General features: G+C 34.5%; 1 protein-coding gene across 1 annotated transcript in view; it reads left to right on the top strand.

The window, feature by feature from the left end:
• Positions 1-21,185, top strand: part of LOC120354284 (histone-lysine N-methyltransferase SETDB1-like) — a 39,501-nt gene extending 18,316 nt beyond the window's left edge. Inside the window, exons 7-11 of the mRNA XM_039441189.1 lie at positions 183-378; positions 3,024-3,191; positions 12,833-12,978; positions 15,855-16,032; positions 20,997-21,185. Coding sequence (XP_039297123.1) covers positions 183-378; positions 3,024-3,191; positions 12,833-12,978; positions 15,855-16,032; positions 20,997-21,185 — 877 coding nt within the window. The remainder of the gene's footprint in view (positions 1-182; positions 379-3,023; positions 3,192-12,832; positions 12,979-15,854; positions 16,033-20,996) is intronic.
• Positions 21,186-21,555: the final 370 nt, after the last annotated feature.

Genomic DNA, 21,555 nt, shown 5'->3' with positions numbered 1-21,555 from the left:
AATTATCACTGCAGCCGTCGGTCCCGGCTGCCTAAAAAGCAGTCGTTAGGTCATGTGAGAGGCCCTGAAATTGATCAGTTGCGACCTGAAAACTCTGACACCAGACCTCAGCCAGCCAAGTCACTCGATATTATTATTATTATTATCACTGCACATTGAATTGTTGTATTTTGTAATTGCAGACTGTTCTACACGAAGAAAAGCAAGCCTTTTGTGGCGTATATAGGTCCCTGCGGCAGGAGGCTGCGAAACATGGATGAAATGGTCAAATATCTGTTCAAGACGAGGTCTGAGTTGGCCTGCGACTTTTTCGACTTTGATCCGTGGGTGTCCTGTGTCAACCAGTATAAGCTGCACTCTGTCAAGACATCCATCAAGGTGATTAATTAATTCATTCATTCTTTCTTTATTCATACATTTATTACTTATTTATTCATTCATTCATTCTTTATTCATTCATCTATTTGTTTATTTATTCATCAAGGTCCTTTTCTAGAACACCTAAATATTATTAAACGAAAATTAGGAATTTCGTTTAATAATAATTTATTTTGAATGAAAAAGACTTGGAAATTAAAAAAAAAGTTAAACAGCTGTGCTAATAGTGAAGTTGTGTTTCTTTTCTGGCTCAAAATTTTGCAAATTACTCAAAAATTTCCAATTGGTAGAGATTTGAGTGAAATATTTTTGTTTTTAATTAGTTTTTAAATATCAAAATTTTTAGTTTAGTCATTAGTTTTGAAGTAGAAATTGGACTTTTTGAAGTGAAAAGTGGAAAAGACAGTTTTGGGCTATGCCTGTTGTCTTCTCCCAATCATATTATATTGTAATTATGATTTGTAATTGTCAATGAAAAAATAAAAAATAAATAAATTGTCAAAAAACCACAGATTTATTGATACTTAGAAAGACCGGTTTCGGTTATTACACCATTGTCAATCTCTGATAAACTAAAACTAAATACAAGAGCAGCAGAATTTATACTAGTAGGCGAGTACTGCTATTGTCGAGGGCATGAACGCCAGCCATTGGCCCAGCTAGACAGTCTCCTCCCACTCAACGGTGTGAATTATTTACAAATTTTGTTATCATGGCGATTCTGTTGCTTAGGCCGCCATTTTGTCACACCGTTGAGTGGGAGGAGACTGTCTAGCTGGGCCAATGGCAGGCGTTCATGCCCTTGACCAATAGCAGTACTCGCCTACTAGTATAAATTCTGCTGCTCTTGTATTTAGTTTTAGTTTATCAGAGATTGACAATGGCGTAATAACCGAAAACCGGTCTTTCTAACTATCAATAAATCTGTGTTTTTTTGACAATTTCTAAGTCTTTTTCATTCAATATGAACAATTACCACAATATCAACTACTCAACTACACAAAAAATAATAATTTATTCATTAATTAGCATTTGAACAAATGCAATTCCATCCAACTCCTAATTTATGGTTCTATTCTATCTATTTCAGGATCTGTCTTATAGTAAGAGAAATATATATAAAACACGTTCACGTTCATTAAAACTCAGTTTTTAAAAAGAAATTTATTTGCAAAAAATACATGTTAACACATCAAGTGGCTGGAGTAGACTAACTAAAATGAGCGCGCTGAGAGCGACATTAAGCGGTACTGACAAAAATAGTAGTCAGCACATCAATTGTTTAAGTTTACATAATTTATATATAATAATATATCTACGTTGTTAAAATAATTAAGAACTCAAACTTTGTGAAGTGAACAACTACAAGACTCAAGCTATTTCGGACTATGAGTGTAACCTTATATAAATTTGGGAGAGAAATAGCACAATGTTACCTTTTTTCTCTCCATATCATTTTGATGATGTACTCATTGTATCAATCAATAAAGAATAACGATTTTCACTTTCCTTGCCCTATTACCATAGGTAAGGAAAGTATTGCTTTCCAAAAAAAATTAAGGTACCCTAATTTCAAGTTTTCTAGACGTTTCAAGGCCCCCAGAGTCCAAAAACATGATTTTGGAAAATTTTTTTGGGTGTTGGTGTGTGTGTGTGTGTGTGTGTGTGTGTGTGTGAACACGATAACTCCATTCCTAATTAACCGATTGACTTGAAATTTCAAACTTAAGGTCCTTATACCATGAGGATCCGACAATAAGAAATTCAATAAAATTCAATTCAAGATGGCGGATAATTACTAAAAAACCATGTTTTTCACGCTTTTCTCGAAAACGGCTCTAACGATTTTCTTCAAATTTATACCATGGATAGCCATTTATAAGCCCTATCAACTGGCATTAGTCTCATTTCTGGGAAAATTTCAGGAGCTCCGTAATATTGTTGAGAAAAATGGAGGATAATGACTAAAAAACCATGTTTTTCACGGTTTTCTCGAAAACGGCTCCAACGATTTTGATCAAATTTATACCAAAAATAGTCATTAATAAGTTCTATCAACTGCCACGAGTCCCATATCTGTAAAAATTTCAGGAGCTCCGCCCCATCAATGCAAAGTGTGATTTTAAATTCCCAATTATCAGGCTTCAGATACAATTTGAACAAAAAATTTAGTTGGAAAAGATTGAGCATGAAAATCTCTACAATAATTGTTCAGTGACATTTTCACCTAAAATTGGAAATAAGCTCGAAATTCGAGAAAATGTGTTTATTCAATAATGCAAACTGTTGGCAACTGTTGATTCTATTAAATCATTCACTATGAAGAGATAGCAGACCTCGTGTGTCTCCAGCGTTATTGTCCTGTCACCAGCTGGCAGATCTTTGAATAGTAGACTTGAGATGCGCGAGTACACTAGCGTCAGGTGATCAATTTTCATAACGGCAAGGAAAGTTGTGTGAGTGCGCCACACCAGATTTTTATAACCTGACGATGGTGTGATCACCGAAACTAGTAGCTACGTTACAATTTGTATTATTATTTTATTAATTTTAAAAGGTACTATAATTCTATTTCACAATAAAGTAGCCCTGAATTCATACATTTTAAAAGAATAGAGAATATATCTTCTAATATTGTATTTCAGGATCTGTCGTACGGCAAGGAGAATATATCCATAGAGTGTGTGAACTATGTAGATACCACTTACCCGGATTTTGTATATTACCAGACTGAAAGGAGGGCCATGGAAAATGTTAACCTAAATCTGGACCCTGAGTTCCTTTCTGGATGTGACTGTACGGATAACTGCCAGGTAAGAGTCACTAAGGTTTTATTTTATTTAAAAAATGTATTTATTTGAAGTTTTGTCTCATGTAGTTTTGAAGAGTATATAATGGAGGTGACGTTCCCCAATGTGGATGCACTGAGGATCGATTTCCGAGCTCGGGATTTAGACAAGTCCTAGACTTTAAACAGCTGGAGTCAGAAAATTGGCTTTCCAAAACGTGGCGTGGTTGCAGTCCACGTTGAAATTAAATGTTGGAAAACTAGAAAATTGAACACAAAATAAGATGAAGAGAAAATAGTGTAAAGTTTCAGCTATTTTGAATTATTTAGGAATGTTTCATTTCGTGAAGGAAAAACGTTTCCAATTAAAGAAATGAAAAAATTAAGATTATCATGAAAACTGCGACTACGCCCCGTTTTGGAAAGCCAATTTTCTGACTCCAGCTGTTTAAAGTCTAGAACTTAGCCAAATCCCGAGCTCGGAAGCCGGCCCTAAATGATAACAATTACACTTGGGCGACTCATGTGGAGAAGAGACTGGACTCTAGTGGAGAGCATGTGTTTCCAAATGGTGACACTCAGACCAGTCGATTCTAGTCTCCGTGACGTCACCCATTTCAAAACACATGCTCTCCACTAGAGTCCAGTCTTTTCTCGACCTGAGTCGCCTAAGTGTGAGTTGAGCCAAAATTAAGAAATTGAAGAAGTTTTGGGCAATAGCTTTTTTTTTCTTTTCCGACTATAGTATTGTTTGCCCTAATCTATATAAATAAAAGTCGAGCCTCAAATTTTGACATTCAATAACTTTTTTATGTGTGCACCGAATTAAATGTTTTTTTCTTTTAGTTGTGTTTGTTATGTTCAGGACCAGGCTTATCAAATTTATAATCCGACTTCAGGACTCTTTCCTACGGTCCTTCAAAGTTTACATGTAATCCTTATGGGAGAAGATTTGTGAGCTGGCCACACACAGAACTAAAAATCAGCTGTTATAATTATTGCGTTATCAAACAGCCGTCGGTAGATCTGCTTTTTACTTTCCTTGCCCTATTACCATATTTAAGGAAAGTATTGCTTTCCAAAAAAAATTAAGGTACCCCAATTGTAAGTTTCTGTACGTTTCAAGGTCCCCTGAATGCAAAAAAGTGGTTTTTACTTTCCTTGCCCTATTACCATAGGTAAGGAAAGTATTACTTTCCAAAAAAAATCTAAGGTACCCTAATTTCATGTTTTCTATATGTTTCAAGGTCCCCTGAGTCCAAAAACATGATTTTTGGGTGATGGTCTGTGTGTGTGTGTGTGTGTGTGTGTGTATGTGTGTATGTCTGTGAACACGATAACTCCATTCCTAATTGACCGATTGACTGAAATTTTAAACTTGAGGTCCTTATACCATGAGGATCCGACAGTAAGAAATTCAATAAAATTCAATTCAAGATGGCGGAAAAAATGGCGGATAATTACTAAAAAGCAATGTTTTTCACGTTTTTTCTCGAAAACGGCTCTAACGATTTTCTTCAAATTTATACCATAGATAGCTATTTATAAGCCCTATCAACTGACATGAGTCTCATTTCTGGGAAAATTTCAGAAGCTCCGTAATATTCTTGAGAAAAATGGCGGATAATGACTAAAAATCCATGTTTTTTACGGTTTTCTCGAAAACGGCTCTAACGATTTCCTTCAAATTTATACCATGAATAGCTATTTATAAGCCCTATCAACTGGCATGAGTCTCATTTCTGGGAAAATTTCAGGAACTCCGTAATATTCTTGAGAAAAATGACGGATAATGACTAAAAATCCATGATTTTTACGGTTTTCTCGAAAACGGCTCTAACGATTTCCTTCAAATTTATACCATGGATAGCTATTTATAAGCCCTATCAACTGACATGAGTCTCATTTCTGGCTCAAAATTTTGCAAATTACTCAAAAATTTCCAATTGGTAGAGATTTGAGTGAAATATTTTGTTTTTAATTAGTTTTTAAATATCAAAATTTTTAGTTTAGTCATTAGTTTTGAAGTAGAAATTGGACTTTTTGAAGTGAAAAGTGGAATTATAACCTCATTCTTTTTTGAAACTTTTATTTGTACAAATTTGGGAGAAGACAGTTTTGGGCTATGCCTGTTGTCTTCTCCCAATCATATTATATTGTAATTATGATTTGTAATTGTCAATGAAAAAATAAAAAATAAATAAATTGTCAAAAAACCACAGATTTATTGATACTTAGAAAGACCGGTTTCGGTTATTACACCATTGTCAATCTCTGATAAACTAAAACTAAATACAAGAGCAGCAGAATTTATACTAGTAGGCGAGTACTGCTATTGGTCGAGGGCATGAACGCCAGCCATTGGCCCAGCTAGACAGTCTCCTCCCACTCAACGGTGTGAATTTATTTACAAAATTTTGTTATCATGGCGATTCTGTTGCTTAGGCCGCCATTTTGTCACACCGTTGAGTGGGAGGAGACTGTCTAGCTGGGCCAATGGCAGGCGTTCATGCCCTTGACCAATAGCAGTACTCGCCTACTAGTATAAATTCTGCTGCTCTTGTATTTAGTTTTAGTTTATCAGAGATTGACAATGGCGTAATAACCGAAACCGGTCTTTCTAATTATCAATAAATCTGTGGTTTTTTGACAATTTCTAAGTCTTTTTCATTCAATATGAACAATTACCACAATATCAACTACTCAACTACACAAAAAATAATAATTTATTCATTAATTAGCATTTGAACAAATGCAATTTCCATCCAACTCCTAAATTTATGGTTCTATTCTATCTATTTCAGGATCTGTCTTATAGTAAGAGGAATATATATAAAACACGTTCACGTTCATTAAAACTCAGTTTTTAAAAAGAAATTTATTTGCAAAAAATACATGTTAACACATCAAGTGGCTGGAGTAGACTAACTAAAATGAGCGCGCTGAGAGCGACATTAAGCGGTACTGACAAAAATAGTAGTCAGCACATCAATTGTTTAAGTTTACATAATTTATATATAATAATATATCTACGTTGTTAAAATAATTAAGAACTCAAAACTTTGTGAAGTGAACAACTACAAGACTCCAGCTATTTCGGACTATGAGTGTAACCTTATATAAATTTGGGAGAGAAATAGCACAATGTTACCTTTTTTCTCTCCATATCATTTGATGATGTACTCATTGTATCAATCAATAAAGAATAACGATTTTCACTTTCCTTGCCCTATTACCATAGGTAAGGAAAGTATTGCTTTCCAAAAAAATTAAGGTACCCTAATTTCAAGTTTTCTAGACGTTTCAAGGCCCCCAGAGTCCAAAAACATGATTTTTGGGTGATGGTCTGTGTGTGTGTGTGTGTGTGTGTGTGTGTGTGTGTGTGTGTTGTGTGTGTGTGTGTGAACACGATAACTCCATTCCTAATTAACCGATTGACTTGAAATTTCAAACTTAAGGTCCTTATACCATGAGGATCCGACAATAAGAAATTCAATAAAATTCAATTCAAGATGGCGGATAATTACTAAAAAACCATGTTTTTCACGCTTTTCTCGAAAACGGCTCTAACGATTTTCTTCAAATTTATACCATGGATAGCTATTTATAAGCCCTATCAACTGGCATGAGTCTCATTTCTGGGAAAATTTCAGGAGCTCCGTAATATTGTTGAGAAAAATGGAGGATAATGACTAAAAAACCATGTTTTTCACGGTTTTCTCGAAAACGGCTTCAACGATTTTCTTCAAATTTATACCATGGAAGCTATTCATAAGCCCTGTCAAATGACATGAGTTTTTCTCCTGTGAAAATTGCAGGATTCTTGAGAAAAATGGCGGATAATTACTAAAAAAACCATGTTTTTCACGATTTTCTCAATAATAACTTGACCGATTTTTTTCAAATTTATACCCTGTATAGTTATTTATCAGCTCTATCAACTGGCATGAGTCTCCTCTCTGGGAAACCAATGGGGGGTCCCCATCCTTTGAAAATGGACTTAGTAACCTCCTTCTCGTGCATGAGGTAGGTAGGTAGCGCAGTTCATAAAAAGAACACAGTTCATAAAAGAAAGTAGAGATATTTCATCTGTAGAACAGCTGTTTTGACGACTTTAAAAAAATGACGACTAGAAAAATTATTGAATTTCACAATTCACACAAAGAAAAAGTACTTTGAAAACAATTATATATATACACATATACAGAAGTCTGATCGTAGTTTCAAATATGAGCAAGGAAAGTTGTGTGAGTGTACCACACCAGATTTTTGGATATTGGTCTGTGTGTGTGTGTGTGTGTGTGTGTGTGTGTGTGTGTGTGTGTCTGTGTGTATGAGTGTATGTGCGTCTGTGTACACGATATCTCATCTCCAATTAACGGAATGACTTGAAATTTGGAACGTAAGGTCCTTTCAATTTAAGGATCCGACACGAACAATTTCGATCAATGCGATTCAAGATGGCGGCTAAAATGGCGAAAATGTTGTCAAAAACAGGGTTTTTTAAGATTTTCTCAAAAACGGTTCCAACGATTTTGATCAAAATAATACCTGAAATAGTCATTGATAAGCTATATCAACTGCCACAAGTCTCATATCTGTAAAAATTCAGGAGCTCCGCCCCATCTATGCAAAGTTCGATTTTAGATTCCCAATTATCAGGCTTCAGATAAAATTTAAACAAAAAAAAATTGAGTGGAAAAGATTAAGCTTAAAAATCTCTACAATTAATGTTCAGTAACATTTTCACCTAAAATTGAAAATAAGCACGAAATTCGAGAAAATGTTATTATTTCAATTTGCAAACTATTGGCAACTGTTGATTCTATTAAATGATTCACTATGAAGAGATAGCAGACCTCGTATGTCTCAAGCGTTATTGTCCTGTCACTAGCTGGCTCAGATCTTTGTTTATAAGTAGACTTGAGATGCGCGGGAACACTAGCGTCAGGTGATCAATTTTCATAACGGCAAGGAAAGTTGTGTGAGATTTTTTATTTTCTTTCTACTGATTCACAAAATTCTAATAATGCCGCGGTACGAACGACGTCCAAACTTGGGTCGTAGAACTCGAAATGCTGTAAATTTAGAATATGCACGGGAAAATCAGCAGCAAGGAGATATACCATTCAATTTCCCAGCAAGCTGCATTCAACTATATCTAAAAATACAAACTGCTGAACAACTAACTAAGCACATAGGAAGTCCATATTGAGATATAAATGTAAATACTGATTGTTGGATAATTTTAATAAAAATATAGTGCATCAGATTAAGCTAAGGCTAAGCACACCTGAGGAGGCGCAGCTTGGTGATACAAAGTGTTGATCTTACTGAGATTGTTATATCAAACCGTTCCACGCCATGCTCGATTCAGTGTGTGTGAGTTCTTCCATCCAAAGCAAAAAGCAAGAAGAATGCATAATGCCGCATCGTGCCTCCTCAGGTAAAGCTAAAGTTTGTGATGAGATGCATTAACTATTGGTGGTACGAAGTTCGTCGGGCCAGCTAGTAAATGAATAAATGGGAAAAACGATGTACTGTGACTACAGATTCATTGTTTAAAAGAAGAAACTGCTCAACAGCGAACACACGATGTTGTACGTTCCAACGTTCCAACGCTCCATAAGCTGCGTACAGATATATGCGCTTCGAACCCGCTCCGCGCAAGCTCCGCCCACGTTCCGCCATCGCTCTGCAATAGCTCCGCCTTCTCGTGCATGAGGTAGGTAGGTAGCGCAGTTCATAAAAAGAACACAGTTCATAAAAGAAAGTAGAGATATTTCATCTGTAGAACAGCTGTTTTGACGACTTTAAAAAAATGACGACTAGAAAAATTATTGAATTTCACAATTCACACAAGAAAAAGTACTTTGAAAACAATTATATATATACACATATACAGAAGTCTGATCGTAGTTTCAAATATGAGCAAGGAAAGTTGTGTGAGTGTACCACCAGATTTTTGGATATTGGTCTGTGTTGTGTGTGTGTGTGTGTGTGTGTGTGTGTGTGTGTCTGTGTGTATGAGTGTATGTGCGTCTGTGTACACGATATCTCATCTCCCAATTAACGGAATGACTTGAAATTTGGAACGTAAGGTCCTTTCAATTTAAGGATCCGACACGAACAATTTCGATCAAATGCGATTCAAGATGGCGGCTAAAATGGCGAAAATGTTGTCAAAAACAGGGTTTTTTAAGATTTTCTCAAAAACGGTTCCAACGATTTTGATCAAAATAATACCTGAAATAGTCATTGATAAGCTATATCAACTGCCACAAGTCTCATATCTGTAAAAATTTCAGGAGCTCCGCCCCATCTATGCAAAGTTCGATTTTAGATTCCCAATTATCAGGCTTCAGATAAAATTTAAACAAAAAAAAATTGAGTGGAAAAGATTAAGCATAAAAATCTCTACAATTAATGTTCAGTAACATTTTCACCTAAAATTGAAAATAAGCTTGAAATTCGAGAAAATGTTATTATTTCAATTGCAAACTATTGGCAACTGTTGATTCTATTAAATGATTCACTATGAAGAGATAGCAGACCTCGTATGTCTCAAGCGTTATTGTCCTGTCACTAGCTGGCTCAGATCTTTGTTTATAAGTAGACTTGAGATGCGCGGGAACACTAGCGTCAGGTGATCAATTTTCATAACGGCAAGGAAAGTTGTGTGAGATTTTTATTTTCTTTCTACTGATTCATAAAATTCTAATAATGCCGCGGTACGAACGACGTCCAAACTTGGGTCGTAGAACTCGAAATGCTGTAAATTAGAATATGCACGGGAAAATCAGCAGCAAGGAGATATACCATTCAATTTCCCAGCAAGCTGCATTCAACTATATCTAAAAATACAAACTGCTGAACAACTAACTAAGCACATAGGAAGTCCATATTGAGATATAAATGCAAATACTGATTGTTGGATAATTTTAATAAAAATATAGTGCATCAGATTAAGCTAAGGCTAAGCACACCTGAGGAGGCGCGGCTTGGTGATACAAAGTGTTGATCTTACTGAGATTGTTATATCAAACCGTTCCACGCCATGCTCGATTCAGTGTGTGTGAGTTCTTCCATCCAAAGCAAAAAGCAAGAAGAATGCATAATGCCGCATCGTGCCTCCTCAGGTAAAGCTAAAGTTTGTGATGAGATGCATTAACTATTTGGTGGTACGAAGTTCGTCGGGCCAGCTAGTAAATGAATAAATGGGAAAAACGATGTACTGTGACTACAGATTCATTGTTTTAAAAGAAGAAACTGCTCAACAGCGAACACACGATGTTGTACGTTCCAACGTTCCAACGCTCCATAAGCTGCGTACAGATATATGCGCTTCGAACCCGCTCCGCGCAAGCTCCGCCCACGTTCCGCCATCGCTCTGCAATAGCTCCGCCCCCGATCTGCAGTCGCACCGATCATGAACGTTACGGGAGATGTTAGATCTTCTCGCGTTCCCCAGTCGAACCACTCTTGCTCCCCGGTCGATCATCAATCGCTCTGCTTGAGTGACGTTCGGTTGCGGAGCAGAGCGAAAGTCTGTACGCTCCTTTAGCGACTGAAATGGCATAGTATGAGCCATCTGTTAACATTCGTTCCAGGGCAATACCCTCTCCCGTCACCGAGTAGCCTACTAGCGGTTCGAAAAATAGCGTTTCCTCTGTACCACTCTGTATCACTATAAATGTCTGATAATTTATGTATTCTTGAATGCAATGTGTCACCTGGTCATATGGGGTCATATATTATATGAATCATATATTCATCTCATATTGATCAGGATTTTAGAGTTTTTTAATTAAAAGTTCAATGAACAGTATTTTTGTCTTTGAACAATCTTTGTCATCGACAGAAAGATTGTTTATTTCATTAGTTGTCAATATTAACGTAGCTTCTCTTTGTTTCTAATAACAAACGTGCCGCCTGTGCGACAGATAAAAATATGTACTTGAAATGGCTTTCATGTTTGCATTGACTGAGTTTATATTAATACCCAAAATTTAGCTTTTGGGGCAGAGCTCGTTCGTTAGGACTGAGAGTAAAGTCCGGCTGATCCAGTGAAAAAGGCTAGACTTCGTTTATTTTTATAATACAGTTATTCTGTCACAGATCGGGCAGTTTAAAAATAATTGTATTATTAAGGGAGACGGGTTCTGAACCTATTCATTGGTTCAGTTAATTATTGTTGTTTTTTTTTTATACTAACCGTAAAGTCGCGATTAAACCAGTGAATGCCAAAGGGGGAAGCCATATTCAAAAGGTAGGTGACTACTGGATAAGATCATTGTTCTTAATTTTCATAACCACAAAGATTGAATCATCTTAAGCAGCAGCGAGTTGTTTTCCCATTAAATTCAATTTAATATTGTGTTTGTATATATATTTGTATATTACCTTTTTGGAATAGAGAAAAATTAATATTTATCATTTTCAACCATGTAAAACCGAAAGATACCAATTAAATAAAGTTCTAGTATTTCTGTTCTCTTTTTGTTATCATAGTATATTATGATTATAGTATTTTATACAATAATACTCCGACTGTACTTGTTCAACTATAGAAAGAGTTAAGTCAATGAAATATTTAGGAATACGATTGATCAGCATATTAAATGGGACATTCACATCCAAAATCTTTGTTATAAATTAAATACTTGATTACAATATTTTACAAAATTAATCAATTGAAAGACTTGAACATTCTCAGAACAATTTACAATGCATATGCTCACTCAATCTTCCACTACAATATAGAAGTATTGGGAGCAGCCTTTGACACCCATTTCAATAAACTTTACTATTCAAAAGCATATCATCAGGCTGCGCTAGGAAGACCAAGACGCTATCCTAGCAGACTAATATTTGATGAGATAAACTTACCAACGCTTCGCCAAACGTACATAACAAACTTAATTATATTCATAAATAAAAATAGACATCTATTTACTCAACGCAATGTCACTTACAATTTAAGACCAGCAAGTGTAAGTGCTTAAAGTATAAATTTCACTGCATTGACAACCAGCAATCATCAGTTCAAGTTCCAGAGCGATAAGCTAATAAATAGAATACCAGACGATTTCATTAGGGATAAAATTACAAGTAATAAATTAAATAAAATAAGATCCTCGGTAAAAGAGAATTACTTTTTTAAAATCGAAAACTAAATTATTATAATTATGACTTGTTTTTAACACGCTCAGTTTAAACTTGGTTTTTTTGATTACCTAAAAGAAATGTTTTTTTTATTATTATTATAATTTCTATATTACCTATTTCTATTATTGGGCTTGTTGATTTTTGATTCAAGAATTGATTTTGTGGGTTTATTTATACATATTTTTGGTTTTTGGTTTACTATCTTTTGGTTTGTATTTTAGAATATTATCACGGCAAATGTACCAATAATTTAAAGAATATTTTCGAACTCGTGGCGGGAGCTCAAGGCTTCTTTTTCCAGCCACACCAATGTATATTAGTTGATAAGTGTTATTTTGTAAATTTCTAGTGAATTGGTAAATAAATAAAAAAAAAATGATGAATAAAAATAGTTCTTTTCCCTGCTTACATATTTGGTGGAGGCTTCTCTCACCGTTGCCCGTCTTACATAATTGGTAGAGGCGTCTCATCCAAACAAATGTTTGTTTGATATTTCAGGACCGCAGTAAATGCGCGTGTTGGCAGTTGACTATTAATGGAGCAAAGGGGGTGCCTGGTTCGGATTTCGACGAGAATTCAATAGGATACCAGTATCGGCGATTACCGGAGAGAGTGGTCAGCGGCATATATGAGTGTAATTCACAGTGAGTTATATTTTTAAACACATTTTTTTGAACTATAGTTAAGTCGGACATACACAAGTTGCGCCCAACGGTCAAATGGGAGTGATACATGGCTCCCTTACACAAGTACACTGCTCACGTAGTGACGTCATCACTGCCAGTCCATTATTTGTTCTGCGCTCTCTCTCTCTCTCTCTCTCTCTCTCTCTCTCTCTCTCTCTCTCTCTCTCTCGGGGGAGCCGAGCGAGCTTCATCCTGACTTTAAAAAACAAAAAACATCTTTTGGAACAAATGACTGAAACTGTCCGGCAATAGAACGATCACATGACAACCATCCCCCACCCATCCCACAAATACAAACCTTTAAACCTGTTATAGAATGAATTATATATATATATATATATATATAGATATATATATATATATATATATATATTTATATAAATCATGTTATTTCAATTATCCACTGCATACTGCTGTATATTACTGAAAGTTGATTACCCTGATCTACTTTCAGCCTACTTCATTTTATTTATCAATAATTTGATCCTATCTACCTATATAATTATTCTACTCTATCAATTTTCGGTTTCTTTCTCTTAAATATTTATATTAATTAAAACTTTTACAATATTTCCATTAATAAATAAATCCTTAGTTTAATTAATTAAATTAACGTTTGGTAGAGAGTTAGTTGGGAGTATATTTTTAACATTCTTTCCGAAGAATGGACATTGATATGTCCAAAGCTCCGCCAATTTATGTAGATGCATAACAATATAATTATTATCTATAGTAATTATATTACAAATTACTTTTTCATATCATATACTTTCAATAATTATTTTCTTAGTCTATATTATGTAAATTCATCTATAATTTTGCTGTATTGTAAGCTATTGTATATAAGTGTATAAGCCAGAATATATTGTAATCTACATAAATAAAGTACTCAATCAATCAATCTGTCGTAGAGATATATACTTTTCTCTTTAAAATGTAATCATTAATCATCAAATGTAATCATTCTATTATTGGGAATAGTATCATTGAATATATGGTTTTGTCACGGAACTTTTCGAATAATTATGAATTAAATAATTTATAGATTGAGCCATAGGATCTAAAGAACACAAAGATTCAACATATATGTTGGAAGAGTTATTAAATTTGAAATTCTATATCTATCCCTCACATTGTCTCTGTCATAAAACTGAATTAAGAAATGAAAAATCAAAACATTAGAATGAATTATTGAGACAATATGTTGCTGCAACCAATTTGACAGTGATAATTCATTGAAGATGATTCTTAATTAATGATTGATCGTACAGTCATGGTTCTACGTTGGCTAATGGGCCATATGAATAAAGTTGAGCATTTGCTCATACTTCTAAAATATGGAGCATTTGCTTCATTTCTATGAATAAATGTGAGCAAAACCTTTTGCTCATGCTCATCAAAAAATAGTTTGAGCATTTGCTCAAAAGTAAAAGCTTTTGCTCAAAATTGTATGAATAAACTAGAGCATTTGCTCAACTTTTGAAGCAAATGCTTCGAAAAAGGTGAGTCTAGTCTAGAGCAGCTTATCACCTTTTGCTCATAGTAGAATGGCTCAACTAATTCGTATGAGGAAGAGGAAACTATACCAGATACTATCACAACCAATAGTGTAGAACTATAAAACTCTTTTTAGATTCACCATGATATATATCACCATTATTCCTACAAAAGATAAATACAAAAGCTACCTGTTATAAAGATAGCCATCACAAAATAGGAAATAGGCATTTAAGAATTGATTGATTGATTGATTGAGTACTTTATTATGTAGATTACAATATATACTGGCTTATACACTTATATACAATAGCTTACAATACAGCAAATTATAGATGAATTTACATAATATGGACTAAGAAAATAACTATTGAACTGTATATGATATGAAAAAGAATTTGTAATATAATAACTATAGATAATTATATTGTTATGCATCTACATAAATTTGGCGAGCTTTGGACATATCAATGTCCATTCTTCGGAAAGAATATTAAAAATATCCTCCCCACTAACTCTCTACCAAAACAAGAATATGAGAGTGTAGACGATTATAAGAAGGCTATTGATATTATAAGAATATGCTGAAGATTATTATAGAGATGACATTTTTTCACGCTATTATTTCAAAATTCTAAACTCAACTAACCTAATACTGTATTCATAAATATAGAAAACAGAGCAGACGACGCAAACACAAGCGGTGCCCCCTGTTTGCATATTTAGCGCTTCCGTGAGCTATAAATACAAATTAAGGCTACAAAAGCTGATGAAAAATCTTTAAAATACGTGAGCATTCGATCCAGAGTTCAGGAGCATAAGGTAAGAGTATAAGGTAAAGCTTATTCATATCAAAATGAGCAAATGCTTTTGCTTCTACCTTTTGCTCATGAGCAAAACCTTATGCAAATCAAATCAAATCAAATCAAATTGGTTTTTATTATCATGATTTCAGGGTACAAATATGCATATTATACAACAACGTTACATCTTCTGCAACCAAACAATCATAAATAAAACTTACAGTTGAACTAAAAAATTAATCATTATAACTAAATCTAATTGTTATTATATCGTAGCCCCAGAAAATACAACATTATATTTTAAAAAACTTCATGAAAACTCTCCACAAAGGCAAAGCCTGTGTGTGGAAGAGGGTAAATGCTCAATGCTTTTGCTCATGAGCATTTGCTCTGGTTTTATTCATATGGGCCACTATGTTGTTATAATACAGTAGTGTTTTGCTTGAAGCATCCTTAGGATACTGTAGTTCACATGATTAGTAGGCCTATCCATGTAGGGCTCGCCTACATCAATATTTTGTCTCCTTTTTTCAGATGCAAATGCTCGAAAACGTGTATGAATCGTGTGGTGCAGTTCCCCATCAGCGTGAAGCTTCAGCTGTATAAAACCCTGATGAAGGGATGGGGCATGCGGTGCTTACACGATATACCTCAGGGAAGTTTCATATGTATCTATGCTGGGAACCTGCTCACAGAACAGGCTGCCAATGAGGTAATCTATATACTTTTTGTGTAGTTGAGGAGTTGATATTGTGGTAATTATTCATATTAAATGAAAAAGACTAAGAAATTATCAAAAACCACTGATTTATTGATAATTAGACCGGTTTCGGTTATTACACCATTGTCAATCTCTGATAAACTAATCATATTGAATGAAAAAGACTAAGAAATTGTCAAAAAAACACTGATTTATTGATACTTAGAAAGACCGGTTTCGGTTATTACACCATTGTCAATCTCTGATTAGTTTATCAGAGATTGACAATGGTGTAATAACCGAAACCGGTCTTTCTAAGTATCAATAAATCAGTGTTTTTTTTTTTTGACAATTTCTTAGTCTTTTCATTCAATATGATTAGTTTATCAGAGATTGACATGGTGTAATAACCGAAACCGGTCTTTCTAATTATCAATAAAGCAGTGGTTTTTTGACATTTCTCAGTCTTTTTCATTCAATATGATTAGTTTATCAGAGATTGACAATGGTGTAATAACCGAAACCGGTCTTTCTAATTATCAATAAGTCAGTGTTTTTTGACAATTTTATTATTCTTTTTCCATTCATATGAATAATTACCACAATATCAACTTCTCAACTACACAAAGTGAAACTTATACATATTTGTATTTCTATTACATACCAATACATCATCCTCAGTAGACAGCTGTTATTGTAGAAGTAAGTCTACAGCTACGTCTAAACCAAACTTATTAACAAAATCTTAATTTCACCGTCTTTAGATTCTATTAGGTGCGTACAGATATACGCGCCGCGAACATGAGCAATTCACTTTTAATCAGCTGACTATATCTGTATTTTCACAGAAACGGTAAGATACAGATATAAAAAGCTTGGCATCAGCTGATTAAAAGTGAATTGCTCATGTTCACGGCGCGTATATCTGTACGCACCTTTAGATTGAACGGAACTCGACAAACACAAATGTTCATCATGTGTATGATAGTTATATTCATCTAATAAAAGCTATAAGGATTAAGCTATCAATATTTTGTTAATAACTTTGGTGTAAACGCAGCTTGGGTTTCTTTTCAATTTTCAGATTTTAAAAATACAGTATTTTCCAGTTATTAGTGATGGTCTTAGTCTTTTTCATCTTAGTCTTTTATATAATCTATATACCTTTATATAAAAGCGAAATAGCACTCACTCACTCACTGACTGACTGACTCACTCACTCACTCACTCACTCGCAGAACTTTAATATTAGTCCAGTCAATATAGACATGAAAAAGCAGGTGTGATTTCAATATAATATTGTAGCTCTGATTTTTCCATATATTGTTTGGATACATAAGAAGTCCTGAACCAATTTTTACATGGGAAATTTCCTTGTGCTTGATGCAGAATGGCCCAAACACCTCGTATTTCCGGTTCATTTTCTAGTTTCCAGCTTATTTCTGCCAAATCCAGCCGTCGGACAGTTGAATATTTGCTCTCGCCTTTTTTCAGATCATAAAATTCTAAATAAAATGAAATCACTTGGAGCTCTCTATATCTAATGTGTTCTGAGTTACAAAAACGAGTAAAATTCCAACAAAATAATCAATTTTAGTTTTCAATTAACAATATCTTCTGATTGCCACAATTCAAATCCCATTGGGCGTAATTTTGTGCGCTCTCTGGTCTCAGGTTGAAGAGAACAAAATTACGCCCAGAGGATTTTGAATTATACATTTAAATTGTGGTAATTTGAAGATATTGGACATTTTGCATGAAAAATTGGTTCTAGACTTCTCTAATGTATCCAAACAATGTATTGAAAAATAAGAACTACAATATAATATATAACAATAATAATTTATTTGCCAAAAACAAAATTACATTATAAAACTTACTATAATTTAAATTATACAATACAATTCGAATAATTTAAGTTTTTTACAATAGAACAAATAAATATTACTTGCTCTGGCACAGCCGGCAAGGATAACCTGAGCGCCTGCTGCGAGTTCAAAAGCTGAAAATTAACTATTACATTCGTGGAGACAAATTAAGAATAAAAAATATAATAAGAATTTCGGTTTTTAGACAGAGTACAATTGATGAATTTTCTGTGATTGTACATAATTGTGGTTGTTATACATATATATTTGGTTATTAGAATTTATACTTTAGGAATGAGAAGTAAATGTGCTGTTTAGTCCAGTGATTTATTTCGTTTAAAAGAGTTTTTGTGATTTTATTACTGATGAATTTGAAAGGAATTTTATTAGAAAGTAGATTATAGTAGTATGTGAACTGGTGTCTACATACAGATAGTTTTATTAGATTGGCATTAAATGCATTTGTAGTTGCTGGACGGGTAAGGTAAAAGGAAACACCAAAATGAATACCTTCCTAGGATATTAGCACTGCTACCATCCGCACTGGAGTTGTCGGATACAACTACATAGTCAAGTGCACAGTTACGAGTTTCTTCCAGTGAGAAGTGACTCACACTATATCGGTAGTGACTGGACTATGTTTTAATGGGTAAAGGCCTAAAGGGTAGGTTAGGGAGTTTCGTTTTTTCTTCTACATTGCCTTTTTTATATAATTCGAAATAGTTATAATCGTATAATGGTGCTACATTTTGATGAAAAAAATTGCATGGTTGCCTGTAAAGTTGGTATACGGGCGAAAGTTTTACGTGACAACGACTTTGAGTGGTAAAATAATTTTAATGTGAATATTCATTCCTATAGTAGGAAGAAGGATGAAATAATAGTAACAATTTAAAACATTTATCTTATATTTAAAACATTAATTTATACAAAGAATCTCGCACTGAATTTCATATTAACAAAATTTTATTTTTACCTTCACACATCCTCAACAAAATCACTCTGTCTCTCTCGCTCTTAGGCGGGCTAACTGTGCTCGATTCATTTTTTACATAGCAGTCGCGCTCATTTTTTCAAGTTAAACAAATTATTATTGGCTGAGAAACGATTTATACTACTTTTGTGATTGAAACTACCACAACTTGTGATTACTACAACATAACCTATTCACTTATACCTATTATACTTACACTTATGCCTATTCACTTATACTTATTCACATAACCTATTCACTAAGTAGTGGCGCGGTCGCAGGAGATTGCTCCGTTTCACTCTCTCTCCAGGTGAATGCTGCTGCGTTGCTCGCCACTGCTCCTATTCGTGCTCTTACCAGACGACCGTGAACCGAAACGAACGCTCTCACTCGCTCTCATTGTGAGCGCATAACGTGGGAACGTAACGCAGTTTCTTGAAGTTTCACCCGGCAAACCAATTTATAAGACGTTGTCACGTCAAAATATAATTTTGCAGTTTTGAAATTGTTATTTAAGAATATTATATTTTTCAAATTGACCCTCCTTCTGAGTAATCCCATAAACCCCCCCCCCCCTAACCTATATTTTTACATATTAATCATGTGTTTTAAACAGTGAGGAAAAACGTGAAATACACGGGAAATATACGGGAATTGTAAGGGAATTTTCTGAGCCTGATTCAGTGGACACCCTGTCTTCCTCGTCCTCTTCCTCCTCCTCCTCCTCCTCCTTCTTCTTCTCCTTCACATCCTCCTCCTCATTGTGTACGTTCTGTGTACAGTAAATTGTTCCAGTTCCAATCGTAAATTGTTCCATCACTTGACCAGTGTAAAATGTTTCCATGGAACGCCATTCCAAAATCGTTGGTTCAAGCTTTTGGCGCGCACTTATAAAGTTTATTTACACCAAAATGTGTCGTTTACAAGCTGCGTAAATGAAGAAAGGCTGTTTTACAAACTTACCGTCTAGAAAAGTGTGCATTTCTTTCATTCCATTACTCTCAATTTTCTATAGAGAAAAATTCATTTTTCCTACACTTACCTTGAAAAGTGACCATTCCTGAACTGATTACAGAACGCAAAGAATCACTTCTCTGCTCTAGTGCGCAAAGTATTACTTTGCGTACTCTTAATACTTTGCGTATTATCTTGCAGCCATCCCAATCAGCTGTTGACATTATTGGCGTCTATTTTGAATGCGAATCTGTTCTACCAATATTTTTTCTGATTTTCAAATAAATAAAAATTCATTAAATCATACTTCTTGAATATTATTATTATTCATTATTTAAAATAATATTTTTTTCATTTATAAATTAATTGGTTGAAAAATTATTTATAAATTGAGATTCACTCAAAATTATTCAAATTAATTGGATTATTTAATGTTTAATTTGAATAATTATCGATTATTAATTTTCAATGGGATTATCAAGTTTAAATAAATTAAAGTTGTTATTAATAACAAAATTATGCAGACAAACATTTAATGGATTTCAGCCATCTTTTACCCATAATCAACCACTTCTCATATTCAATGGTAGCTGTAGGAAAAATTTAATGTGAAATACGTGCGCAAAGTTCCTCTGCTGCACTCAACAAACCATTCCGCCCTCGCCTACGGCTCGTGCGTAAACGTTTCTTTCGGTGCAGCAAACTGTCACTTTGCGTACTAGTTGCACAAATAACTATAATGAATGGTTATCAAACTTCATATTGTTGGTTACGTATTCTATGGCTATGCTATTGTAAACATACGAACTATCAGCGCATGCGCAGAGAAGCAAGCAGACTATAATTATCGACCAATGAGAGCTCAGATAGTTGGAACTGTACCAGGCCGGACAATTTACCAGGCTTCGACTGTGGAGCAGGAACTTGGAACTGGAACTGGTCTCTGGTACAGAATCTGTCAAAACTCTTCCCATGGAACGCGGAACTTTTTACCTGGTAAATTGTGAATCATGGATAGAAGCGTTTGGAGGAATGTTGTGGAGGAGGCCAAAACCCACAATGGGCTGTAAAGCTATAGAAAAAAAAATTGTGAATCGGACAATTTACCACATTCCATGTACACAGAACGGGCCCATTATAACATTTTTCAAATTTTGATAAAATCTTTGTTCTTTTTCCAGGGAGGTAAAACCTATGGAGATGAGTACCTGGCTGAGTTGGATTTTATTGAAGTGCTGGAAAACTTGAAGGATGATTACGAAAGTGACGTCACCGTTTTGTCCGATGACGAACCGCAAATCACAGAAAATGAAGACAAGAAGAACAGAGGTAAGTTAAAATTAACATTTATATTCCAAACAACTTACTAGTAGTTCTGTGAACAGTAGACCTCACGCAGTTTTCTCATCCACAAGTATCTGATGTCACCTGTTTGAAATGTTAACAAACTCAGTTCACGTTTGAATTTGTATTCCATAATTTATGTCATTCCATCTATATATATATATATATATATAAGCGAAATGGCACTCACTCACTGACTGACTGACTGACTCACTCACTCACTCGCAGAACTAAAACGTTCAATTTGGTAGGTATGTTCAGTTGGCCCTTTAGAGGCGCACTAACAAATCTTTTGGCAATATTTAAGTGTTTGCCTATTTTCCTGCGTGACAGTCGTGCTCCCCCTACCAACTTGGAATTGAGGGTTCACACGTGCGGGGCTGATTGGGGTAATGC

Source organism: Nilaparvata lugens, chromosome 14 (assembly GCF_014356525.2).
Source record: "Nilaparvata lugens isolate BPH chromosome 14, ASM1435652v1, whole genome shotgun sequence".
Taxonomy (NCBI): domain Eukaryota; kingdom Metazoa; phylum Arthropoda; class Insecta; order Hemiptera; family Delphacidae; genus Nilaparvata; species Nilaparvata lugens.
This window is presented reverse-complemented; position numbering and strand designations above follow the sequence as displayed.